Source organism: Eschrichtius robustus, chromosome 3 (genome assembly GCF_028021215.1).
Source record: "Eschrichtius robustus isolate mEscRob2 chromosome 3, mEscRob2.pri, whole genome shotgun sequence".
Lineage (NCBI taxonomy): Eukaryota > Metazoa > Chordata > Mammalia > Artiodactyla > Eschrichtiidae > Eschrichtius > Eschrichtius robustus.
This window is the reverse complement of record NC_090826.1, coordinates 156,310,267-156,336,206: the sequence shown is the minus strand read 5'-3', so window position 1 is coordinate 156,336,206 and position 25,940 is coordinate 156,310,267. Positions and strand designations below refer to the sequence as shown.

General features: G+C 49.2%; 1 protein-coding gene across 2 annotated transcripts in view; it reads right to left on the bottom strand.

Moving 5' to 3' along the window:
- TMCC2 (transmembrane and coiled-coil domain family 2) overlaps positions 1-20,119 on the bottom strand; it is a 35,775-nt gene extending 15,656 nt beyond the window's left edge. Inside the window, exons 1-2 of one of the 2 annotated variants that reach the window (XM_068541574.1) lie at positions 19,431-20,119; positions 7,593-8,123 (exon numbers count right to left, since the gene is read on the bottom strand). In XM_068541574.1, coding sequence (XP_068397675.1) covers positions 7,593-8,123; positions 19,431-19,637 — 738 coding nt within the window. In that variant the 5' untranslated portion in view covers positions 19,638-20,119. The remainder of the gene's footprint in view (positions 1-7,592; positions 8,124-19,430) is intronic. The other variant, XM_068541575.1, reaches the window with a different exon arrangement.
- Between the last annotated feature and the right edge of the window lie 5,821 nt (positions 20,120-25,940).

Below are 25,940 nucleotides of genomic sequence, written 5' to 3'. Positions count from 1 at the left end.
AAAGAAACCTTATATAATGAAGTTAATATTACAGAGTACTTTTCTTTCCAGGGCAGGGTTCGCCTTTCCGGCCACCCAAAGGAGGCCTCCTGGTCACAGTATCACTTAGGATCTGATTTAGCTTCTGCGGATCATGCTGAATTATTCATTAGCTATGGATACTGGCCCAGCTCTGGGGTCCCGGTGGTGGGGTACCTGAAGTGAGCACACTCCCCAAATCCAGACTTGGAGGAAGGTCAGAGGGACAAAAGAATCAGGGGCATCAGACTCAGGATGCGGAGGATGTGGGTGCAGGAGCTGGGGCGGCGGGAGGGCTGGAGGCAAAGAACAGTCAGACAAGCTGCCTGCAACACCACAGCGCCTGCCACTGGAGAGAGAAGGGAAGTCAGAGAAGGCTTCTGTTCCCAGGAACTTTGCTCACTGCCTCCAGCCCCCACTGCAGTTCAGGGGAGCCCTCGGTTCCCTGGGAGCCTAGAAGGAATGCAATGGGGTGTGTGCACACATCACTGCTCCTGTTTCAGAGTCCTCTGCCCTGTGGCGCACAGAGAAAGCCCAAACTGTGCCTATGAAAAGAAAGAAGAAGCAGAGCAGGGATCAGGTAAGTGATACTGTATTTCCATTGCCTCATCTGGCACCAGAAGAGACCAGGGTCACGTTTCGCATCTCAGGGATGTGGTGCATCCAGAGAGGAATGTGCCCGGTGGCTGGGGAGACCTGTGCTAGCTGCCAGGACCCATGCCCACATCACCAGCGCTGGCTCGTCATCATCTGGAACCGCTGACAGAGAGCTGCTCTTGCTGCTGTTATCAGCTCTGTTATCACCCAAACCTTGAGCACACCTTCCACTGGGGCGTGTCTGAGGGGGCTGAGGCTCCTGGGGGTAAGGCTGGGGGCCTGACTGCTGTCTCCCACCCGTGTCTGGGCTGGCAGCATCTCACCCCCCACCCCTGGGGCTGTGCTTAGAGTCAGGTGGGTAGAGAAGGCATGACATCAGGTCTTGCTAGGTAACTTGGACGTTATCTAACTTCACCCCCTGTACCTAGGGGAATTTTGTACTCCCAGAAGCCAGAGCTAATCTGGAGAGCACTGGGTACTTTCTATCTAGAAAGAAAGTCATGGATGTCAGTAGGGAAAAGACGAATAGAGGCTAGTTCCAGAGGCCAGCTGCCTGCTGGGGCAACTGAGTCCAAAACCCTGCTCTAAAGTCAAGAGGCTGCTGCTGCCTATGATCTCCGGTGTCAGAGCTTTAGGTAAGGGGCAGAGTCATTTTTTCGGCCCCTCTCCTGATTGGACAGGACCCCTAAAAAGCAAGGGGGCTTCACCTGAACATGAGGAACTCAAATCGGACTAAAGGAAGAACTTAACTCACCAGGTACCTCAGATATACTGGGCAACAGGGGCTTTTAATCACCGAGACAGGGAGCAGCGGTTCATGGCGAAGCACAGAGCTGCCCTGCCGTGGCCTGGCGGGTGGCTGGCAGCGTGGGCACTGCCTTGGGAGGCCCTCCTGAGGCCGCTGGGCTGGCTGCCCCTCTGCCTAAGGAGCCTTTCCACACAGAGGAAGAGAGAAGGGAAGAGGGGATGAGAGATGGTGGAAGAGGGGAACAGAGAAGGCAGCTGTCCTCCCCAGCCACTGGATGTGGGTCCAGGTTGGCACAGACCGGCGCATGTACACGAGCGACTGAACGGAAAGGGTGTAACGCAGCTCTAAAGGTGGATGCGTCTGTGTGGACAGGCCAATGGGCCAGCCGGACAGGGCCCCGTCGGCCTCCCACGGAACCTGGGCGACAAGCTCAGACACATCAGGAGGCCTCACAGATGAACGGTCCAGCCTCCCCCAGCTGCCGAGGGAACCTGTTCGGAAACCTCTCTCAGCAGAGCTGGCCCCACCCACCTCTGAACCGGTAGGCTTCCAGACATAAAAAAACCAGGCTCCTCGACACCTGCCAAGATCTGTCTTCTTGGCAAAAGCCTAGGGCTAAGAGCAGCCCCTCACTTGCCATTCCTCAGAGTAAACAGGGGTGCTTATTTATGCCCCTTATTTATTAGGGCAGAGGAGAAATCTTGTTGTTGGATAAATCCGGCGGGGGAGTGTACAGGACAGGCTGCCCAGAGTCTGCTCTGGTTTACGTGATGGGCGGAACGTCCCTGGTCTCCCCGTCTGGGGCCTGGAGATAACACCTCCATGAGGCCACGGGGAAGCGTCCATCGTGGCATCATCTCCACACTCTCCCCCTCACCTCTCAGCACCTGGTCCTCTCTCCCGCCCTGCCTGCCCTCGAAGCCAGGGGGCAGCAGGCTGGCCTGTCGGTAAAGTCCTCCTGCCACTGAGCACTCCGTGCTGGTCTCCTAAGGCTCTGGACATCCTCTGTGAGCCTCAGGCTCCCACCACCCCAACCCATGCTGCTCCTCATCCTCTGGGGACCAGCCACGCTGCACAGATGGGGAAGGATGACCAGGGCAAGGTCAGGGGCCAGGCTGGTAGAGCTGGCTGTGAACTCAGCACTCCTGCACTCTTCCTCTCCCAAGACTCTCCAGCTGGAGCACCTTGCGCAAGCCTTCTGAATGCGGCGACAGCTGAAGAGAGCTTTTGAACAAGGCCGAGAGGCAATCAATGACCAAGCCAAACGTGGGAGAAAGGGAAAACAAGCCTCTGACCCCTGCAGGGGCTAATCCACTCTCTGAAAGTCTGGGAGCAGGTTATCAAGGCAGGACAGAAGAGTTGCTAGATTTTTCTGAGCGTACACTATGTTTTCTAGGGACTGCTGCTCAGCAAAAGAGAGACCGGGAAGTGGAGTGAGACTTATCTGCTGAGGAACCAGGAGGTCCAATTCCATTGCCACTGCACATATAACCAGTGGTTCCTGCTGAAAACTCCAGGGCCCAGATTTCCAGAGGTTACGGCCACACACAGATGGGGAACCCAGATGTCACCTGCATTCTCTATTTACCTGCCAATGCCCCAGTGCACCAATAATGATGGCTTAATTTTTCCACTTTATAGACATAAGACAGAGAGTGGTTATCTTGCTCAGTGTCACACAAATAGTAGAAAGCAGAATGGCGAGGTTGAGATGACAATCTGTTTTTGTTTTGAAAGGGGAATCATTTAAGAAACAACCTTGAAGACAACCAAGTAGATCTGGAGGGAACAAATGACAGGCGAACAACATCACTAAGACTGAGCTGCTTCCTGGGACTGTGAACCCTTCTCTGTGCCTCTGCTGCACCCTTGCTCTCCCTGGGGCTCCAGGTCCCCTACTTTCTTAGGGAGGGGCCAGGGTGAGCCTCACAGGACAGCTAAGGAACTTTAGCTGCCTCCAGGGTGTTTCAGTAATTCAACCCCTGATAGGGCCGGCTCTGGTCTGAAAGTCAGCTGCTAAGTTCTAAACAATGGCAAGGGGTGTGGGTAGTGGGGGAGGCTTATGAATTAAAAATAGATGCTAGTAATCACCAGGGAGCTTGCAGAGAGCATGTGGAGCTATGTTTACTAGAGAGAGAAGAATCCCTTCTATTCATGCCCAGAGACCAGGGTGGAACCACCACCAGCTTATCACACCAGCCAACGGCCTCTGGGTTTGGGGGAGTCAGCTGACCATGCAGGGTTTACTGATGGCTGGAAGACCCCCTTCCTCAGGACATAGAGGCACCCCCTCTTCTCAGCATCCCCCAGGGCCACGCCCATCCCTGGGGGGACAGTGCCAGATCAGAAAGGATGTATAACTGAAGGGGAAATTGCAACCAAGAGACAAAGCCACCGTCCTTGGGCTGAGGCAACCCGCTCATAATGGAAATTGCATAAAATGGTCCCTGGTGGTTTTAGTGACTTCAGATCTCAGTCTGGTCTTGTGGACATGCTAGAAACATGGGGTCTAGTCTCCTCTCTGCCATGAACTGGCTGGGTACCCTTAGGCAAGCAGCCTCCTGATTCCTGTAGGCCTCAGTCTGCTCATGTGTAAAATGGAAATAACAGTACCTGCTCTGACAACTTCACAGGGATGTTATTAGGAGTAACCAGGGAGTATATGTATGACAAAGCTTTGGAAAGATGAAATTTCTAAATAAGGATATAAAGGTCCTTATTAGGTCATAGGAATAACCATTTTCCCCATTCCCACCCTGAACCCAGGGACCCCTCCCCCAGTGAGCTCACCCAAGAGTCTCCTGGCCTGTCTTCCACCAGCAGCAAGAAGAGAACCCTGCCTGCCTCCTGGATACCATGGGGACAGTGTAAAGACCAAACAGGAGCCTGCGGAGAAGCTCCCCAGCTGATGGGCTCCCCACCCCCTCCCCACTGCATTCCCAATCAGCAAACATCAACAAACCCTCACCAGCCTCCGAGAAAGTGCCCACCGCGCACCCACTCACACAGCCTCAGGACTACAAGGTTCCCACTCTCCCTCCTCGCTAAACAGCTCTAGGACCAGAGACCCTGGCTTGACAGGACTGTACTAATTTGACTTTTAAAATGCATCCGCTGACTCGGCAGTGAGAGGCGGACTTGGCAGCTGCTGCAGGCAAAATACTTGCTCACTGAGAATTCCCTGCGGTCCAGTGGTTAGGGCTCGGCACCTCGGCACCACTGCCGTGGCCCGGATTCAATCCCTGGTCGGGGAACTAAGATCCCACAAGCCACGCTATGTGGCCAAAAAAAAAAAAAAAAAAAAATACTTGCTCATTAAGGGCTGAACAGCTGGTTCATCCTGTGGGTCCCTCTGGGTCTCCCTTCCCTCCACAAGGCCACATTTCCCTTTCAGCCGACACATCCAGATCTCACTCTTGGCACAGACTTTCTCTGTAGTTGAAACTAAGCTTGCAGATGGTCCAGTGCCATCGTTTTAAATACTCTCTATATGCTGACAACCCCCAAGTGTCTGCCTCCAGCCTGGGTTTCTTCCCAAGACTCCAGACTCCAACATCTGACTGCTTATTTGGTCTCTCCATGTGGACGTTTAACAACCATCTCAAACGTAACGTGTCCAAAGACTAGCTCTTATTGCTGCCCCATAGCCCCTCCAGATATCTGGTCCGTGTGCTGTCTTTCCCAACTCAGTTAACGGCAATGTCTTCTTTCCAGCTGCCAGGCCAAAAACCTGTGAGCCATCTCTGCCTGCTCCCCTTCTGTCGTGCCCCAAATCCATCAGGAACCTTTGTAGCTTGATCTCTGAAGCGAATCCAGAATCCAGCCACTTCTCCCACTCTCACCCTGCAGCAAGCCACTGTCAGCTCACCCCTGGAGGCTTCCAACAGCTTCCTAGCCAGACTCCCTGCTCACGCTGTGGCTCATAGCCTAGTCTCCACAGAGCAGCCCAAGCGGTCTTCTTCAAGGGTGTCACTCATCTGTACAAAACCTAATGACTTCTCATCTCACTAGAGAAAAAAGTCAAAAGCCCTTTTCCTGGCCTACTAGTGATCTGTAGCCCTCCCTGCGCATCTTTTAAAAACTAACAAAAACCAGACTGCCTCAACCAGTATTGGCCTCCTTTCTCCTCCCCGGAAGAGCTGACCCTCCACTTCCAGCATCTGCTCAATCTACTAAAACTGGCTACTTGCCACGGTTATCAATGACCCCCCACTGCTTGATACTATCTATGTACATTTCCAAATCCAGATCTGACCTGTCACTCCTGCTGCATTTCACTCCGTTGAATACTTACTTCCTCCCTCTTTAAACTCCTTTCTCCTTATACTTCGGCATCATTTCTCTCCAGGTTCACTCCTGCAGACCTGGCTGCTCTGCCCCTTATACGTCGTCTCTGTCCTTGGTCTCAGCACCCTCGACACATGCCCTTCGACCGTCTCATCCGCACCCAGGATTTCAAGCTCAGTACTGGCTCCCAGAGTGCTCGCCCCAGCCCAGACCTCTCCCCCAAGAACCCCATTGCCAGTTGGTGCTCTTTAGATGGACAGCTCCCAAAGGCACCTGCAATTCAACATGTCCAAAAGTGAACGCATCACTTGGCTCCCAAAACATGCTCCTTGGGCTTCCCTGGTGGCGCAGTGGTTGAGAATCTGCCTGCCAATGCAGGGGATACGGGTTCGAGCCCTGGTCTGGGAACATCCCACATGCCGCGGAGCAAGTAGGCCCGTGAGCCACAACTACTGAGCCTGCGCATCTGGAGCCTGTGCTCCGCCACAAGAGAGGCCGCGATAGTGAGAGGGCCCGCGCACCGCGACGAAGAGTGGCCCCCGCTCGCCGCAACTAGAAAAAGCCCTAGCACAGAAACGAAGACCCAACACAGCCATAAATAAATAAATAAATATTAAAAAAAACAAAAAAACATGCTCCTGTGTTTCCTCAACTAAAGAATGCCCCATTCCTAAAGTTGCTAAGCCAGAAAACTAGAGTCCTCCTCTACTCCTCTTCCTTCGTCTTCCATGTCCACTTTCTCGCCTATACTATCGATGAGAACTGCCAAAGGTCTTCTGAATTTATCTCTGCCTTTCCATCCTCACTGCTGCAGCCTAGACTCCGGCAATAGCTCCAATAATGGTTTCTTTGACTCCACTCCTGTCCCGCTTCCTAATCTACTGTCTACACTAAGACCCAAAGGGACCTCCTCCTGCCATTTTCCTGCCTAACACCCTTTGATAGCTTCACACTACCCTGGACTCAACATGGCAAGGCCTTTTGTGATCTAACCTCTGCCTACCTGTCAGCCCCCAAAAGTACTGGACGCTCCAACGACAATGAACCCCGGGCAGTCCCTGGCATCAGCTCGCTTGCCTTTGTACACACTATACCGTTCCTCCCCCCACCCTTCCTCCCAATTCTCTGGCTAAATTATACTCCTTCTTCAAGATTCAGCTCAATGGCTTCCTCTAGAAGGTCTTTGCCAACAAGCTCCCATATCCTCTATCACAGCCTCATCACCCTATCTTGTCCATTCACCAGCCTGTCTCCCCTCTATTCAGTGAGGACAGTACCTCCGGCTTATTCATTCTTATAGCACATAACAAGTATGCAAGAAATATCAATACTTATTATATGAATAACAGAATGAATATAGAAATTCAGGAAGTACCAAACTAGATTTTCTCCTTACCCAACAGCCCTTCATGGACTCCTCCTCTATCTTCTTTGGTTGGTAACAATAATAAAAACCATACTGTGCCAGGCTCCATTCCAAGTATTTGACATACATGAACCCATTTAATCCTAGAGCAATTCTACTATTATTATCCCCATCTTCAATTGAGAAAACTGAAGTACAAAAAAATTAAGTGACTCAGGCAGTAAGTGGCAGAACCAGGGTTGATGCTAGTCTGTGCTCTCAACCACTGCATGTATTGCCTCTTGAGAGCATGTTTAAGGAAAACAAACCAAAACTACTATCAGCCTGAGCAAAAGATAATTTTAAAAAACAAATCCCCAAACAAACAAAAATCAGCCTTTTGGGGATCATCTCTTGCTTTTGGCTTGTCCTATCTCTGGCTCCTTCCATCGGACACACAACTCTGCAGGCGGCAGCGTGTCCACACCCACCAGGCCAGGCCCCAGCTCAGGTCCTCAAGGCCACAGGCCCCTGCGCAGGTGGCTCCTGCCTCTGAGTAGCCCCGACCCAGAAGGCCCTCCTCTTGCCCCGCCTCACCTTGTCGCTGAGACCCTCCGCCTCCTCGGCCAAGAGGTTGCCACCGTCAGCCAGCAGCAGGGCCGTGTCAGTGGTGGAAGAAGACCGGGGGCGGCACTGGTGCTGGTGCAGGATGGCGGCCAGGCTGCTGTCCTGGGGTGTCTTGCGCAGCAGGTGGGGGCTGCCACGCTGAGGCTCCAGGGAGCTGCTCTTGGTGCGCCGGCTACTGCCCCCGCTGCCGCCACTCCCACTGCTGCTGTGCAGGCTAGCACCCCGCTTGATGGAGGGCCGGGAGCGGATCTGCTGCAGCACGCGGTTGAAGGCAGTGGGCCTGGCGGGCAGGTCGTGCAGGGACATGGCGTAGGAGACGCGGTGCATCTCCGGGGAGCGCTCCTTCTCGTCCGGGGAGTCATGGTCGGACATGCCCTGCTGATGCTGCTGCTGGGAATCCTGAGACGTCTGATGCTCCCTCTCCCGTGACCGGCGGCGGCCGTGGAACAGGTGCTTGAAGCCGTGGCCAAACATGGAGCCCTCTGAGAGCTGCTGGATTTTCTTAAGGAGGAAAGATGAAGAATCTGGTGAGTGGAAAGCTCTCGAATGCCTAGTCGGTTGCGGGCAGAGGTGAGGGGTCCATTCCTGGGATATGAGTGTAGCTCCTACAGCCATCTGAATCTGGACGATCCCCATGAATGTCCTGTCATGCCTTAAAGGTCACCTTGCAGAAAGGTGGCAACCAGACCAATTCCTCTCATTCACAAAGAAATGTACCCGTATGGCTTCCCACAGGACATTCCAAATCCACACATGGTTCAGGATTACTGGTCATGATATCCTTGTGGCTATAGTCTGGGGCTCAGTGGCACATGCGGGCAGCACTTGGCTCATGAGGTTTATCCCTCTGGACTGATTCTCCCTCCATCCCCTAGTCCCTTTCTCCTTCCAATTAGGTCCTTCCTCCAGATGCTCTTTTGGCCCACCAAGCATCCATTTCCAAAGACGCCTCATTGCAACACTCCCTGGGAAAATCAGGGTCATACAATCAGGTTATACAATTGTAGCAGATATTGCTAATGACCTACCCAATAACTATTCTCCTTTCTTTCTTACCAAATTGCACGGCCTTATTGTGCCATGCTAAAAATTCTTGCTTCATCAGACCCCCTTGCAGCTAGGAGTAGACACGTGACATAGTTTGGGCCAATGAAAAGCAAGGTGAGCGTTTCTGGGGAAATTTTTGCTTACCTAATAAAGGTACTAGCCCTTTTTACTTCTTCCCATCTGGAATGTGGAGGTAATGCCTGGAGATGCAGCAGCCACCTTGCAACTGCAAGTAACTGGCATGATGATGAAGACCTACACACAGATGGTAAAGCCCCCAACAACAGGCCTGGGAACTTGATGGCCCTATGGAATCACCAACCCAGCTGTGAATGCCTACCCTGGGATTCTTGGTTCATGAAATAAACAAGTCTATCTTTATCTATACAACTCTAGAATAATTTCCTCTTATTTATAGCCAATCTCATTCCTGACACAGCAATAAAATAAATTTTACTGAAGCTTCCGAGTTGGTGAATACTTCCACATGCCAGGAGGGTGGCACATCCCAGTCCCAGGGCCACAGAAGCTCCTGTACTCAAGACCTTCCAAACCTCACCGTACGTGCCTCTTCATCTGGCTGTTCATCTGTACCCTGTACAATAAACTGGTAAATGTTAAAAAAGTAAATAAACTACCTCAATGGGCATTCCTTGTAGTGCGGTCAGTAATGTGACCACTTCTTTAGAATACAGTCTTAGTGTCTTTCCACTCAGACTGGAACAAACCAAAGGGGCTCTGGAGCCCAGTGCTGCACTGGCCCCGGCTTCCCTCTTAGCTCTGCCGCTGAGATGCTCCACCTGCTCCCCAGGCAGCACTGCTCAGCGAGAGGCAGCCCCACCACCCGGCCAGGGCGAGGCAACGTGTGGGATAACTCCAGACAGCTGCTTCTGTCAGGGGGTCGGCTCACGTGGTGGAGCTGAACCCTCGGCAGAAAGCTTCAGAGCCAACAGCAGGAGGGGTGGGACTTTGAGGACCAGGTGAGAACGCCCACTCTGTAACTCCTGAGAGGGAAACTCAGAGCCCAGCCACATGGGGTTCAACGTCTTCATCTGTAAAACTCATCACCTCAGGAGGCAGCCTCGGTCATCTAGGAAACCTTGCAAAGAATTCCAAGTACTGGCTTTTCTTTTTTTTCTAGAAACAAACTTACAGAGCAGAAAACTTGAACCATGCAGACACCAAGGAGAAAACCAGCTTCAGATCTTCTGAATTAGCTGACCCCACTCTCACTGTTAACTTTACACCTCAGCGTGCTTTGTGCAGACACTACTGTAAGATGTAAGCCGCACTTACATCTGATGTCAGTAACAACGCACACTACTGTGGATTACGTCAAAGTGCAGGATTTTCATTTTTCACCTCGTTTGAGTAGCCCCACAATCCTCAAAGTAGGTGGGGCCCCTGTAAAACCCATTTTACAGGCCAGATAAGTTATATCATCACAGCTCACCGTGAACTAACGGTTTACAGTTTTCGATATGCTCTTTCTCCTGCATTCTCTCACTTGATTTTCCCAGAAACTAATAAAAGCAACAGCAGCAACATTTCCATTTTTAGGTGAGGAAATTAAGGTGACCGTTACTCCTTCTCAAGAATTTAATCCTGGGGCAGCCCCGCAGACGCTAGGTTTCACAGTGCCAGGTCTCCCGATGGGAGCTACCATCTCCTCAGGGCCAGCCTGAGGCAGAGTCTGCTCAGGGTAAAACCACCACGTCCAAGGCAGGCCAGACTGAGGAGTGCACTCCGCCAGACTTGGCAATGGCCAGATCCTGCAGCCTCTGGACCAGGAACAGGCCAGGACACCCCCCCTCCACGTCGGGCCCAAGCTGACAGCAGACCATCCTCCAGGCATCGTAGATGGGGCCAGCTGGCTCTGGCGTTTGTCCAGCAACTTCTGCCAAATGGTCACATTACATATTACAAATTGTCTTTCTAGCATTCTATTCCAAGCCTCTTTCTCCTCTCCCCACCACTCCTAACCTAGCTTCTCCAACACTGAGGCCCCTCTTCCACATCCACTCAGATACAGGGTTCCCTTCAAGACGGCACCACGGTCCCAAGGCATTTCCTCTCCCTGAGCCCCAGGAGAAGGGGGTAGACACTGGGGACAGCAGCCACCACTGTCTGCTATACTGCACTGAATCCTAAAATCCTTGGTCAAATTACTTTTAATATCATACAACAGCATTTTTCAAAGTGCTTTCCAATGTATGCTGTCACTCTAACCTGACGCTAGCCTAACCCCAGGCGGCAGGATGTCACAGAGCATCAGTGTCTCCATTTTGCAGATGAAGAAACTGAAGCACAGCACAGTTAAGGGGCTCATCCCAGTCACAAAGAAGAACCTCCAACTTCTAGTCTAAGTTACCTTCACTGGCTCACACACTGATTCCGAGACTAAAGCAGATACAGTATTTACGTGTGTCCCAGAACAGTATCACAGGCAGGATCAAAACAAAACAAAAATGCCTGGGCCACGGGGGGTTCCGCCCCCCTGAACTGCAGTGGTGAATCTTCCCGTGCCACACCGTAGGACTGGGGCGAGACCTGTAACCAGTGTGGGTCTTCCTTTCCCACCTTCCCATCTGTTCTGCAGGTAAAGGAAAGCCAGGGTGACCCCAGGACCTTTGCCCCAGCAGCGCTGAGGAGTCTGCTAAAGTCTATGGTAGAGATGAAGGAAAAGAACAAAAAAGAAGACAAAGAATAATGGGGGGAGGGAGATGGCTCCAAATGCAGGGGTTTTTCCTCACTTATAAGGTGCAAGGCAAGAAAGCAGGGTAACACATGGGCTGGGCTGTTTCTGCATGTGGGTGTCAGGGAGGAGAGAGTTAAGGAGTTTTGACATAACACGGTAAGTGTTCAAAAAAAAAAAAAAAAAGAAACCAGCACATACACATAACCAGCCACAAGTTTTGGAAATGAGGAAAACCATGGTGACTAGCTTGAGGGAACTCAGCCACCAACGCGGCAGAAAGCACCACCTGCTCTGACTAACAGGTTCCAGCTACTAAATGTCACTTGCTTCTCCACACTGACTATTGCTTTTCCCCAGCTGCCAGAAACCATTTTGGTGGCCAAACGAAGCCGTGTATTTATTAGGAAAAGAGAGCTGAGATGTTTCAGAGTTAGAGATGGGACACAAACAGCTCTCTTGATCCATGAGAACGAGCAAGGACCGTCCCAGAACTGCCCAGAGGCCAGAAGCAAGGCAGAAAGGAGAGCATCCTGGGGCCAGGTACCTGTACCTGGGGAGGTAAATGAAAGAAGTTTGCTGTCTTTCCCTGAACTATCTTTAAGGGCAGAAAGGGTGCCGTCTCCTTGGAGTGCCATCATCGTCTCAGGAAGAAAGGGTAGACTAGATGGTTTCCGAAAGATCCTTCCTGAGAAGGCTGTGGTCTCTGAACAGTTAGGCTTCATCTCCTTTCCTCCCTGGGTGTGGGTCCCCCAAAGGGGAAGTCTGCTCCAAAAGCTGCAAACACAGCTGCATGAGGTCAAAAGTAAAATGCTTCGGGGTGCAGTGACTTTGGCACCATCTGGTTAAAAATAGCCAAAAGCAGCTTCTAATTCCTCCAGGTCCCTGTGTTCTTAACAACTCCCATTAGAGCTGAAAGGATCTGTAAAAGTGACACTACCTATAGTTAATTATCCCACCTGGCAGCTGACTGCATAGCTGACTACACATCCCCTCCTCCTGCCTGGGTTTGAAACTCCCTCTGCCCCACCACAGGTCCAGCTGGGAGGGTTCAGGGGGTGATTGGGTCACCGTGAGCCTTAGCAAGCCTAGGTCGCCAACGTTCCTCTATTTATAGGGTCTCTATGGAAACAGGGCCAGCATTAGAGAGCTAATCGCTGTAAAAAACCCACAGAGTCCTACTCTTGAAATACAAAGTGGATTGCAGAAGTCTTCAATTGCCCTTAAGAGGCCTTGGGTGGGGAGCCTGGGGTTGGAGCGGGAGAGGAACTGCCACCCCAGGTTTGGCGCTGACGGCCACAATGATGAAGAGTGAGCGGCTGCAACTGTTTCTCTTAGAAACACAGTGAAGAAAGATTTTTGGAAGCATTTTTTTCTTCCCCAGCATCCCAGCTGACATTAAACAAACAGATCTCAACTCAGGGGCAAGTGATTTCCCCATTCTCAATTTTAGTTTAATTCCTCATTCCTTTATTGCTCAGAGAATTCTGCCTGAGCCAATGCAAGTCAGGCAAGGTGACCTCATGCAGCGGATCTTAAGGCAGAATCAGCTCAACATTTATCAGCATAAAAGATTCTTTTTCTTTTTTAATGATTTTTTTTTTTTTTGATGTGGACCATTTTTAAAGTCTTTATTGAATTTGTTACAGTATTGCTTCCGTTTTATGTTTCGGTTTTTTGGCCGCGAGGCACGTGGGATCTTAGCTCCCCGACCAGGGACTGAACCCACACCCCCCGCACTGGAAGGTGAAGTCTTAACCACTGGACCGTCAGGGAAGTCCCAAAAGATTCTGATTAAAGTTATCTTCACGGTGTGCCCTCTCTCTGCCTCTTATCCTACACCCCGTTCACTGCCCCCTGCTCCATACAGCCCTGTCTGACTACGCCGGTCTAAAGTGACCTCACCACCCTGCTCTGAACTCCAGAGCGCTCGTCATCTACACCACTCATCTTGCAATTAATCATGTTCTGCCTTGTGACACGGCTCTGTCAAACGGTTATCCAACTTTTCACCTGCTTCTGGATGGAATCCTCCATGAGCAAATGGAGGGCAGGAGCTGTATCATCTATTATCTTTGTGCCCCCAGTAGTAGGGGGAGAGACCTTAACACAAACATGGCCAATGCTACTTAATTATTTTCTGAGTGGAAACTCTGCGCATCTACAAGACCATCTTCAAAAGGCGATTTAATCCTTAGACAACTATCTTTTCCAGAGATTTAAAATGCTCATTCGCACAGTTTTTTGTGTCTAACCCAGATCCCTCCTGCTGCAGTTAAAACCTCGTCTCAGTCTATCATCTTAGTAATTGCCTGGAAAAGGATGAACACAGACCCAGGGGCCCAAATGTGTTTCCTGTCCTCACAAATGGCTCAGGTCAAGACTTAATGTTCTCACAGCCAGCTTTGTTTTCCAGGTGGACATCATTCAGCCAGCTTGGCTGGAATAAGGAAGCCTTTAGCCATTTGGTTTGAAAAGTCAAATACTGTCTTTCTCACCCAATCACAAAACATAACTGCGATCCCTCAACAGCTTTGTTTTAACTTTTCAACACGGAGAGAGGCTTAAGTGTTTGGCTGATAAAGGGGGACCCTGTCCAGTATGGCCTCATTCTAAGAATGCACCCTCCTCATCCATGAGCATTTCAAAGCGAGACGTCTTTCTTAGAGGAGAGATGAAAATAGGCATGAATTTAGAGTTGGCCTCCAAGACCACCACTGAGAAGCCACCTGAGATATTTTTTCCCCAGCTCCTGACACCCACACTTTTTTAAAACTTCAACCCCAAATTCAGGTCCTATCAAATGTTTCAATTCCTTGTTGACGGAGAGATTCTTGTTAATGGGATTGGCAGTTAAGACAATTAAATACACGAAAAGTAGCACATTCTGTAAATGCCGAGCCTGCACGACAGTTCCCACTGGAACAAGGGCAGCTGGGAATTCATCTAGAACCCAGTATGTGGCAGGAGAACAGACAGCTTCATTCACCACATGCTTTCCTGTTGGCCACCAATTCCTCCCAAGCCCATATCCAGGGCTGCTCTGAAAATTCCTGATGGCAGAGGGGGTAGGAGAGGGGCAACCCCAGGTCTCAGGACCCTCTGCCCTCCTCACATTAGGTCCAGGTGGGACAAATACAGGCACCCTCCGCATTCTTCACCACCCTCCACTGTCCCTGACTATTTACAGGGCTGGGGAACTGCTGTCCAGTCAAAAAAGGGCACTGGCCTTACAAGGGACCTGGCACTTGCCCTTTCACTTCCCCCACTTAGAAAGTGCCCTCCTCTTCTTTGGTAATTAACGTTTCCACCCTTTAAAACTTTCTCTAAGTGCACCTCTTCTGATGAATCCCATATGTTTCTGATTCCATCAGTGATGCTGGAAGCACCCTCAAACTTACACATGCTTCGACAGATGACTTTCTTGCAAGTGTTTCACTCTGTTTGCCTGGAGGCAGAGGCAGTGCCTGCTGCCGAAGAACTGATTTCCCATTTCCTTGTGCTTAGGTCTACCACAATCCTACCTCCCCTGATGAAACATCTCCCAGGGGTCCTGCTCCCACCTGAGACTGTGGGAGTCTTCACACCTGAACACATCACTTCTAAAGGAGAGCTGGGGGCCTCATGACGCAGCAAGGCCACAAAGAGCCCTGCCCTACCATCAGAACCCTTCCCCAGGGTCCCAGAGCACACACAACCCTCCATCCCGTCCGCATTCCCATGAAGTCGCCTGTCTTCTCCATTGAAAAAGTGGAGAAACTGAGGCCCATTAATTTTACTAAAACCCTGGGCCTTAAAAATAAATAAATAAAAGAAGAGAAAAATAAGCAGGGGCTTCTTGGGAATGTCAATGTTCTCTCTCTTAACTTGGGTGGTAGGTAGACGGGGTGTCTGTTTTGCTGTTGTTATTTAAGGGGTACATATGTTTTCAGACACTTTTATATGCACATCGTGTTTCACAATTTAAAACACGCCTTCCCCGCTGAAGCCATCAGTATCTGTTAACCCATGAACCCTTTGCCAGCAGGCTCTCTACTGGACCGCTGAACGAACAAGGGGCATCGGGCGCAGGTGACGCACCTGTGATCAGCACAGGCTGCGAGCCAGCAAGGAGAATCATATAGGATTCAGTTGTGACTTTCCCTCAGATCTTTGGTTTCTAATCGCTCTTCACTCTGAGCAGACAGGAAGACCAGTGAATGGTGTGGATGAAAGAACCCAAATGAGTCCTGAGTCAAAAGCACTTCGAGGGGCTTCCCTGGTGGCGCAGTGGTTAAGAATCCGCCTGCCAATGCAGGTAACAGAGGTTCGAACCCTGGTCCGGGAAGATCCCACATGCCGCAGAGCAACTAAGCCCGTGCGCCACAACTACTGAGCCTGCGTTCTAGAGCCCCAGAGCCACAACTACTGAGCCTGTGTGCCACAACTACTGAAGCCCACGTGACTAGAGCCCATGCTCTGCAACAAGAGAGGCCACCACAATGAGAAGCCTACACACCGCAATGAAGAGTAGCCCCCGCTCAACGCAAATAGAGAAAGCCCACGCGCAGCAACAAAGACCCGGTGCAGCCAAAAATAAATAAATACATAAAATTTTAAAAAAAAAGCACTTCGAACCAGGACTGGAATGGTGCAATTCAGAGTACCCCCTTCTTCTTCCAGGAAAAAATATTAGTCCTGTTCAGAAATCCCTGGAGAAATTATTTGCAGGGGCTTTTGTGAGGGGATAGAGAACCTCAGGGGAAGTCTAGGGGAAGGCCTCCAGCCAGCAAACCCAGAGCCTTCCTTTCAGGAAAGGCTGGGGAGAGGTGGAGAGGTCTGCGATTTCCTCCCCTGCCCTCAGGCTTCTAAAAGGCATCAGGACAGAGCCAGCTGACTCTCGTGCTTAGCCACTCATCCCAGGCCTCAGCAACATCTACCACATGCTGTATTTTTAACAGGAATGTGTGCTCCATCCCTTTCTGCAGTTTTCCCCTGAGCTCCTCCCACTCCCACTCTCACTGGCACTGCATTTACTTGCCGGAAAATCTTGATGTACTTTTGGTCAGCCGACACTCTCTGTGACCAGCAATCTAGCATCTCCTCCCAACTAGCAAGGAACCTGGCAGCAGCAAAGGACTGGATAATGATCACAAATGAACCAAGACATGAACTCAAGTGGTTCAACAGGAATCCAAGCCATAGGGGGCAGGGGATGTGACTCTGAATTGTTGGGCTCCTGTTGCAGGAGCGTCTGCTGAGATCGCCCCTGAAGGTCACATCAAATGTGTGGAGTAGCTGAGAAGGCCCCCAAAGTACCTGCATAAGCTGCCTGTGGGGCAATGTCCATTTTCAGGCTATTTTTCAGTTACAGTTTTATGATTGCTCCTTTAAGACTGCTGCTTAATTATTTTTCCTTCTTTTCACTGGTCCTCCCCACCCCATAATCACGGATCCCGGGCCACCATAGGAGAAATTTACAGTGCAGTTCTCCACAACACTGAAGGACCATGGAGGGAGACCACGGGAGTCCCTGAAAGCTCTGGCTGCCACTAGCTAGGGCACATTCAGACCAAAATTCTCTCCTCTCCCTCCGCAAAACTTCCACGGAGGTGCTTCACACAAAGCCTTTTTTTTTTTTCCCCCTTTCTCAAGATGATTTCCTCCATTGCACCTAATCCATCACAATGCCTGGAGCTGTCACAAGAAAACAGAAGTGGGACTAAAGGACCAAAAGTTCCTATCTCCAAAGTTTAAAATGAAAACAACAGCAAGCCAGAACTGCGGCTTGCTCCAGGCCAAACACAGGTATGAGGCAGGGGGGTGTTAAAAATCAAACTTACCCCGTTCTGGTACCACCATCAAATCTAAAACAAGTTAGCTTCTACCCAGTGCTAGAGCCAAAGATGGAATTTTTCCATCATTGGAAAACTGTGCCAGCACTGGTAAACAAGTTTGGACACACTTCAATATTCCTGGTCCCTTTCCCCCAGAAAAAGGCTCAGAAAAGTTGAGTGATGTGCCTGAGATCACAGAGCAAATCAAATTGCGATAGCCCCCAAGTTCATGCCTGGTTCTGAAGTCCCTACGCTGTAAACACGTGATAAAGCAGACAGAGATAAACAGGAAAAGGCCCTGATTGTCTCCCCGTGCTCCCCCTGAGCAGGCAGCAGCTAGGTTTTCTCTGGGCTGCCAGCCTGGGTCCACATGGCGGTGGTTACCTCGGTGATATGCTTTCTGGTGGGGGTGGAGGATAACTTGGAAGGACAACGTCTTTTCTCACACCCGATCTCAATTTTGGTTCGGGGAAAGTCAGCATTTAACATCAAGTGTAGAGTTGTTGCTATGTCTGCCCCAACCAGAATGAGTGTCACAAAAAAAAAAAAAAAAAAAAAGAGAGAGAGAGAGGGAGTATAAGAGGGTGGACATGAACGAGCTTCTTTAAGCAGCTTTATCTACAAAGACACTGCAGCCCCACACCACAACCAGTCCACCTTCCCTCATGAAGGCAGCTGGGGGAATGAATGGAGCTGGTCGTTTCCACTGCTGCCTGAGCTGAAGAGTCCGGGAGTTTCCAAGGCTGCTGCTCATGGACTCAGCGTGAGAATCCCACCTGGTCAAGGAATCAGGGTTTGCTGGCCAGACCCATCTGGATCGGCCCAGAATGAAGATGAAGTCTGCAGCAGAAGGCTGGCCCCCTCCCCACATCAGCCTTAAGAGCAGCTCTTTTCCTTCACCATCTCATTTAAAATAGGAACCACACCTCCTGACCACACAGGGTGGGCTCAGAAGTGGCAGGTGTGCCAGGTACCAAGGACTTAATGCGCACAGCCTACCCAGTGGAGCTCATCTTAGACATAAGGCTAGCCCCAAAACTCTGAAAAGGACAGCAGCAAAACCAGAGGTCACATTCGAATAACTACCACAAATTTTTAAAGTACACACATGGAGGTAGCAGTCACCTTCTCAGCCCTCCCCAAGAAACACAGACAGGTAACACACAGGTAAGAGCACACTCACCTGCGCTCTAACTTCCTGACTCTGTGCCGCTCAGGTCGAACGAGGAATGTCATTGGTTTATTCTGGTGAGCTCCTTAGTGGCTGCTGCCATAGGATACAGGCTTTATTTAACATAAGGGAGTCCTTTTGCTCCCCTAGCTAAGACCTTGCACCCCCTCTGGAGAAAATGTCCCCCAGGCATCAATCTCCGATGCACCAAAGTTCCTTCCTTGGGCTGACATCTCTCTCAGCCCTGTGGTGAGCTGGCTTGAGAAGCCTGAGCCTGCAGTCCCTGTGGCAGCTCCAGCAAAGGTGCATTATTTATCACAGCTGCTGTTTTAATTAATATAGAGACATCCAATACAGCTCAATAATTGTCTCAGCGACCTCAGGCTGGAAAATAAAGGACTCCCAGCTGCATGCAATCGCCTCTTTCGGATCCTGGTTCTAAATGCCGGCTCTGCGTGTGTGCAACTTGAACCGAGGCCCCAAACCAGCCTAAGCACTAAGCGGCCACCTGTCAGTTCTCCACCCTGGGGTTGGTTTAGCAAGCGGGCAGGGATCTCCAAGCACTAGCTTAACCTCTGGCTCCACCTAACGGCAAGAAACCCACACTCCCCTTTCACAGATGGACAAACTGAGCTTCACTCCAGGAAGGTCCCAAAAGGAGGAAACTAATTCAGCAAAGAAACTAACGGTCTTTTGCTTGGGCTCCCACGCTGTAATTTTCTTCCCCTGCCATTTTACAGGAGGGAAAGTGATGTCAACTTTTTAGTTAGCATCTTGGATTTCTCCAGCCCTTTGTCTGCGAATAGCACTTCACACACATTATTCAAACAATCTCGGATGCGTAAGTCACTAGAACGTCTGCTGAATAATGAGGAACAAACACAGAGGCCCGAAACGAGCTGAAAGACAGAGGCACAAATGGTACCTGACGTCCAGCACAGGGTCTGGCCCAACATCTGCTCATTCTCTCTGACCTTTGTCTGGCTTCCCCATCACTTTTATTCTGTTAAAGCACTTCTGCGTGGGGCGGGGAAAGCTAAGTCGCCGGTTGGACTCGTAAGGGGAGGGTCTGCGCTCACCTTTAAATCGGGAGGCTTGCTTCGGGGACCCGGGTTGGGCGCCGCGGCAGCGCCCGCATCCGAAGTTGGCCCGCCAGCAGAGTTAGCACCCGTGGCCTCCCCAGGCCGGAGGTCCGCGCCCGGCAGGTGGCAAGCTGCATCTTCCAGCCCAGCTCCATCCTCCTCACCCTGTTGTTGCTGCAGCTCGTCCGATTTGCACCTCTTCATGGTGTATGTGGGTCGGCAAGGGGAATCTGTCCTTCCAGCGCGCCTTCTTGGGGGAGACCGCACCCCCTCTTACACTCAGAAACGAGGCTTGGGGTCTAAATTATTAACGAGGAGGGGAGTCGGCGGATCACAATTTCTTGAATTAAAAAAATAAACCTTTTTAAAGGAGGGTGAGAGAGGGGAGAGGAAGGGGAGCCTTGGTTACAGCTTGCAATAGTTCATTACGACCTGGGGAGCGGAGACAGGTCACAATCGAGGCTGGGCAGCAGGAGTCCTTGGGCAGTCATTGGAAAGGGAGGAGATAGCCCCCAGCCCCCAAACTTTCTGCTTCAGGGCAAGGGCCGGGCGGAGCGGAGCTGGGCGGCACAGCGCATCCCCCCCGGCGGGCCGGGCTGCTGGGCGCGGCAGGCATGGCGCGGCCGGCCGGGCAGGTCCTCGTCGGCAGCCCTCGGCGCCGACTGCGGCCCCCAGCCCTGCCGCGGGCCCCCGCCCCACACTGGACGGCCACGGAGCCCGCAGCTCGCCGCGCCCCGCCCCTCCCCCGCGCGCGCGCGCGCGCGCGCGAGACCCGCTCCCCGCCCTCCGCGCCGCCTGCTGCAAAGCCTCGACCGCCGCCAGAGCCAGCGGCGAGCGCGCAACCTACCCCGCCCAGTGCCTCGGCCCGGGAGGGGGAAGGCGAGGCAAGGAGGGAGTGACAACGGCAACGGGCCAATGGGAAGCCCGGAGGGCTGAGGGGGCGTCGCGCGGCCACGTTTTTAGGGTTGGTTGCATCGTGCGATCCCCCAGGAGAGGTCTGGAGGGTGAGGCTACTGCGTTTTAGCGTTGCAGGGAGCGGGCTGCGGAGTAGAGACTGGGGGCGGCTGGCCAATGGAACGCGGTTTTAGCAGATGCGTGAGAATCTGCTAAAACTCACTCAGATGCGTGAGTCTTCCAGGAAAGACTCTGTCGGGGTTCCCCCCACCCACTCATTTTATTTGGCGGGGAGGAGACGAATAGGGATGCTTATCATCGCTGCTTTTTTGCTCTAACTTTGCACATTATAACACCTCTTCAATGAGGAAGACGCGGATCCCCTCTGACACTTGACCTGAAACACCTACCAGTGCCTACATTCAGAGCTGCAAATGCAAGGAGAAGAAAGCGGGTGTTCTGCCCCATCGCCCCTTCCCTTCCCCCCACTTTAAGTAAACTATCTCATGAGTCTCAGCTTTATGCTCAGAAATGAGAAAGTATTTCATTTTTGAACACAATAATGTATGTGACAGTTTTTTGCAAACTGTGAAGCAGCTTTGAAATAAGAAGGGGTATTTATGGCAGGAGGTTGAGACATGGAAGAGAGGAAAGGAATGCAATCTCTTTTTCCCATAAATCTCAGCCAAAGTGTGCTGACTAATCTGGAGGCACAAGAGAGCAAATACTGGGGTTACCAAAATACGCAGCCTAGTAATAATAACAACCCCATATGAGGGCCTACCCTGTGCTTACTGTGGATACCATGGTTTTTGTCCACCCAGCAGCCTAGACGGACAGTTCTCAACGTAGGGTCCTGGGACCAGCAGCAGCAGCATCACCTGGAAAACTTGATAGAAATGCAAATTATTGGACACCATCCAGACCTACTGAATCAAAAATAGTGGGCCCCAAAATCAGTTTTAACAAGTCCTCCAGGTAATTCTGATGCAAGCTAACATTTGAGAAGCACTGGCCTAGACTGTAGTGAAGGGGCCACTCAGTCAGTGAGTCACAGTGATCTCTAAAGTGTTTCACAGTTTCCCAGTCTCTTTCACACCCATCATACCATTCTGGCCTCACTTCAGTCCTACTAGTCTGCGAGTCTCCTGACTCTGTTCTGTCTTTTTCCCATTCCAACCACTCATTTTAATGTGTGTCCTAGAAGAGCCTAAGTTGTTAAGAATTTACTTCAGTCTAGCAGCTACTTTCTAAACAAGGCAGCTCCATTTCTAGAAAACAGGAATTTAGGATGGGCTGGAAATGTAGAACCACCCCCACCTCCACTAGACAGTATCAGGCACAATGTGGAAACACAAGGCCACAAGCCTTTAGCATTTTCAATGGTGAGGGAAAGGAAGAATGTGCCTTTGAAGTCGGTGGCAGGAGTAGACAGAACCAGTGGGGGCAGATGACCTCAGTGCAAGATGTCAGACAGAGTCTACTGCCCCCTGCCTGACTCGCCCCAGTGAAGTGTAGGGGCCCTACAGACCCTGGGTGGCAAATAGTGAGCACATGTGGACACATGTTCGTGACCTGACTCTAGGCTGAAGAAAAGTGAAGGCAGTCGGTGTGAAGCTTTAAGGGAGCAGAGACCATAATCATTTTGAATTATGTCTCATTTCCATACTAGGTTGAAGTTGACCTTCAGTTTGATGTTTATAATATTTTCATGTACCCATAGCATGATGGACAGATTTCCTGTTTGTGGCCATATTTAGCAGGTCAACAAAAAAGTGGTGGGTTTCATGAAATCAGCCAATACTTTACATTCCATTTTGGAGAAGCAGCGTTGTGCAGAGGTTAAGAGCTCAGACTCTGTGGCCAGACTGCTTGGGGACAAATCCTGGCTCTGCTCTCCACTGACCATGTGATTGGAGGCAAGTTGTCTAACCTCTTTAAGCCCCGGTTTCCTCTTTCAGAAGTGGGGATACCAACCTTATAGGGTGTTGGGTAATATATGTAAAGCACTTAGACATTGCCTGGCACAGAGTGAGGGCCATGGCTTTAAACAGAGATGTCATCCAGCTTCAGAAAGTTGAACATTCCACTCCAGTGGTTCTATCCGTGGGAGTTCAAATGTGTCTCACCCATTTCTGACTTTCACTGAGTGTCATATTATGGAACAAATATGCTACTGCCAAAGAAGTTTGGGTGAGAAGTTGTGTAGAGAGCTGTGTGACCTGCAACCACCAGTTTGAAACTGATGACAAATTTTCGATTCTTGAGTACCTAAAATAAAGAGAACTTGAAAATACTTTGACTGAAATTTTGTTTAAAGGATTAAATCATTCTATCATTCTAGGTTTCTTGGGAAAATATAGGCACATACTATATTTTGACGTTCAAGATAAGACAAAAATTTACAGGTTTACGATACAAGAGATTATATTCAGTATGTAGGAGTAGCATTTTCCATTTTGCTTTGGTACCACTGGTTAATTATAAATAAATAAGTAACATGGTGTAGTGGGAAGGACACTGGTCTTGGTGTTAGAAAATACATGTAAGAATTCTGGTTCTGTTACCCCCTGTGTGTTCTTGGGCAACCAAATCACTTAACCTCTCTCATCCTTGGGTTTCTCATCTGTAAACAGGGGCTAATAATATCTATCCTCACATGGTTATTTTAAGGATTAAATTAGACAATGCATGTGAAAATATTTGACACATGGTATGTGCTCAGTAAACCTGAATGAAACAAAAATAATGAACAAACTTGTCCAAGCCCACTGTCTGCCACATGAGAAAGGCAGGATTATCCCACTAAGTTTAATGCTTTTTGTGAAAGGAAATCCCAGTTAGGCTAATGGAAGGGGGCAATCCTGTTAATATCAAATTTGCTAAACCAGTAAGTGTATAATCAAGGAGGATAAAGATTAGGGTTATGGAATCCTGTTATCCTTGTCGACAGCCACTGCATTTACCTTGAAAAACTGATGCAGCTTTAATTGTAGAAGATAAGGTGCCAAGATCAACAGGTAAGCATAAAGTAGATTTTTTTTTTCTTTTTGTAAGAGCAATTAACTCTAAGAAATAAAAGGCTTCTCTTTTTCCAATAGCAAGAGGCTTGTAGATTATCCAAGGATAATTAATTATCCTATTCTGCAGGAATTCTTTAAAAAAAATTTAAACATCAAATGGGTTGTCAGAGAGCTATTTTAAGATTTAACATACTAACTAGAGTGCTTTGCTTAGAAGGTAAAAGTACTCTCTTGAGAAACCAGATATAATAATTTTGATCCCTGTATTTTGATACCAATATCATTACAAGTATTCCTCTGTTAATGTAATTTTCTTCCCTTTCTTTTGGAGATTTCCACTTCCACTCAATGCTCTCCCTAAAAGAAACTGGGTTCCGTTGCATTAGGAGGTGTAAACTACGCAAATAATCGTCAGGGAGATTGGCTGGATTGTTGCTGATGTCACAATCCCACCACCTAAGCACAGGCTTTTTATTGGCTATTGTAAGAGGCAGGCAGGACTGGGAAGGCTCTGCATCACTCGTGAGTTGGAGAAAGCTCTTGAGTCTAAACTAAATTTTCCCTGTTTTTTACTTAAAATGTACTCAGAAGCATTTTCCAATATGTTATTCTATTTTTCCATGTTATTCCATATGCTGTTACTTAGACATATTTCCATATGTTTTGGTAAACATTGTAAATGATTGTTTACCATGCTATCAAGTGAATGTATCATGGTTTATTTAACCACTATCCACTTTATTCTTAGCTATTTGTTTCAATTTTTTGCCTTCAGGTATAAAACGGTAGTTACTATTTTTATTGAGAAATAATATATATTATTTCCTCCATAGCGTAGGCTCTCTGTTACCTAACTAGCAATGCTATAAAGGCGTAAACAAACCCAGATTGCCAATTTTGTAAACATTTTTCTAGCAGCTTTCCTAAGACTTGCATGGGAGATCCAAAGTTTGACTCTTTCCTTGGAGCAGTGAATCTCCCATCTGTAATACAAAAAAGGGGAAGTTCCTGCTTCTCATTTCAGGTAGGATGCATATTCTTCATTCTGGGTGCTTGTTGCTTCTTAGTAATGGGAGAAAAGTCACAAGCATCATGGCCATGAACAGAGGAGGTTTGTGAAGCATAAACTTAAACCCTGATTGTACTGCTCTCTGTGAGAGCCTGGGACTGGTAAAATGGCTGCTTTGTGTCCTTTCCCATCTCCATAGGGAATCCATACAAACCTCTGGACAGTCTTACTTAAAGCTGAAAATGCTAGACCTTAAAAAGTCAGAAAAAAAGAAGAGAAAATATCAGCTTTGCTCAGAGAGAATCAGTTGTTTATTATTTTTCATCTGAAGATAAATATCTATGGCAGTTCCATCTATTATTCTATGTGGTACTTTTAAATATAATAATAAGAGTAAGCACAGAGAACTATAGGTGTTTAAAGAGAACCATAGGTGTTAGGCATTTTGCTAGGAACCTTGTGAACTCTCTCTTAATCCCCATGTCAGATCTGCAAGGTAAGAGTTATTCACTCTACAAATGAGAAAACAGGCTCAGAGAGATTATAGCACTTTCATAGGCCTGAGAGCTACACTCTGCTCTGTCTGACTCTAAAACTAAAAGCCTAATAGTCCTTTCACAACTGTAATTTTGAGCCACTCTTGTGGTAAAGAATTTATCAATGAGTATTAGACTACAGTTAGATGTATCTCCATTCATTCAAATATATTTATGAAATAAATATCATTTACAAAGGCTTTACAAGATGCTTGTGGAAGATAGAGAACAAAAAAAGACATTGGTCCCTGCCTTTGGACTTAAAGTGCAGTTGGGGAAATGAGACACAAATGAAATGTAAAACAACAGCATAAGATTGAAGTGGTAATGACTGTCAATACTCCAAGGGGGAGATAAGTACCACAGTCCAGAGAGAGAGAGATCTCTATGAGGGATTAAGATGACTCCAAGGAAGAGTGTCATGCACATTCATCCATATCACGAGTGTTAAAAGGATAAAATGTCACTTTAGAATGATTCTGAAGCCTTTAAGTAGGAAAGAACTATATAAATCATCTTGAATATAGAATCACTCAATATTTGAATCTCTTTAATTTTACATCTGCATGTTATAGAATTTTTATGGCACATTAGTGATGGGAAAAACTTCTTTTTTCTTTTTATTCCCTGAGACCATAGAGCAGTGTTTCTCAAAGTATGGTTCATGGACTATCAGCAACACAAATCACCTTGGAATTTAGTTACACATGCGGATTCCTGGGCCCCACCCCAAACTAATGGAAACAGAATTTCCAGGGGTGGAGCTTGAAAATCTGCACTTGAAATAAGTATCCTAGGTGGTTACTTTTTTTTTTTTTTTTTTTTTTTTTTTTTTAATTTTTGGCTGCATCAGGTCTTTGCTGCTGCACGGGCTTCTCATTGCGGTGGCTTCTCTTGTTGTGGAGCACAGGCTCTAGGTGTGCGGGCTTCAGTAGTTGTGGCACGTGGGTTCAGTAGTTGTGGCTTGTGGGCTCTAGAGCGCAGGCTCAGTAGTTGTGGCACACGGGCCCAGTTGCTCCGCAGCATGTGGGATCTTCCCAGACCA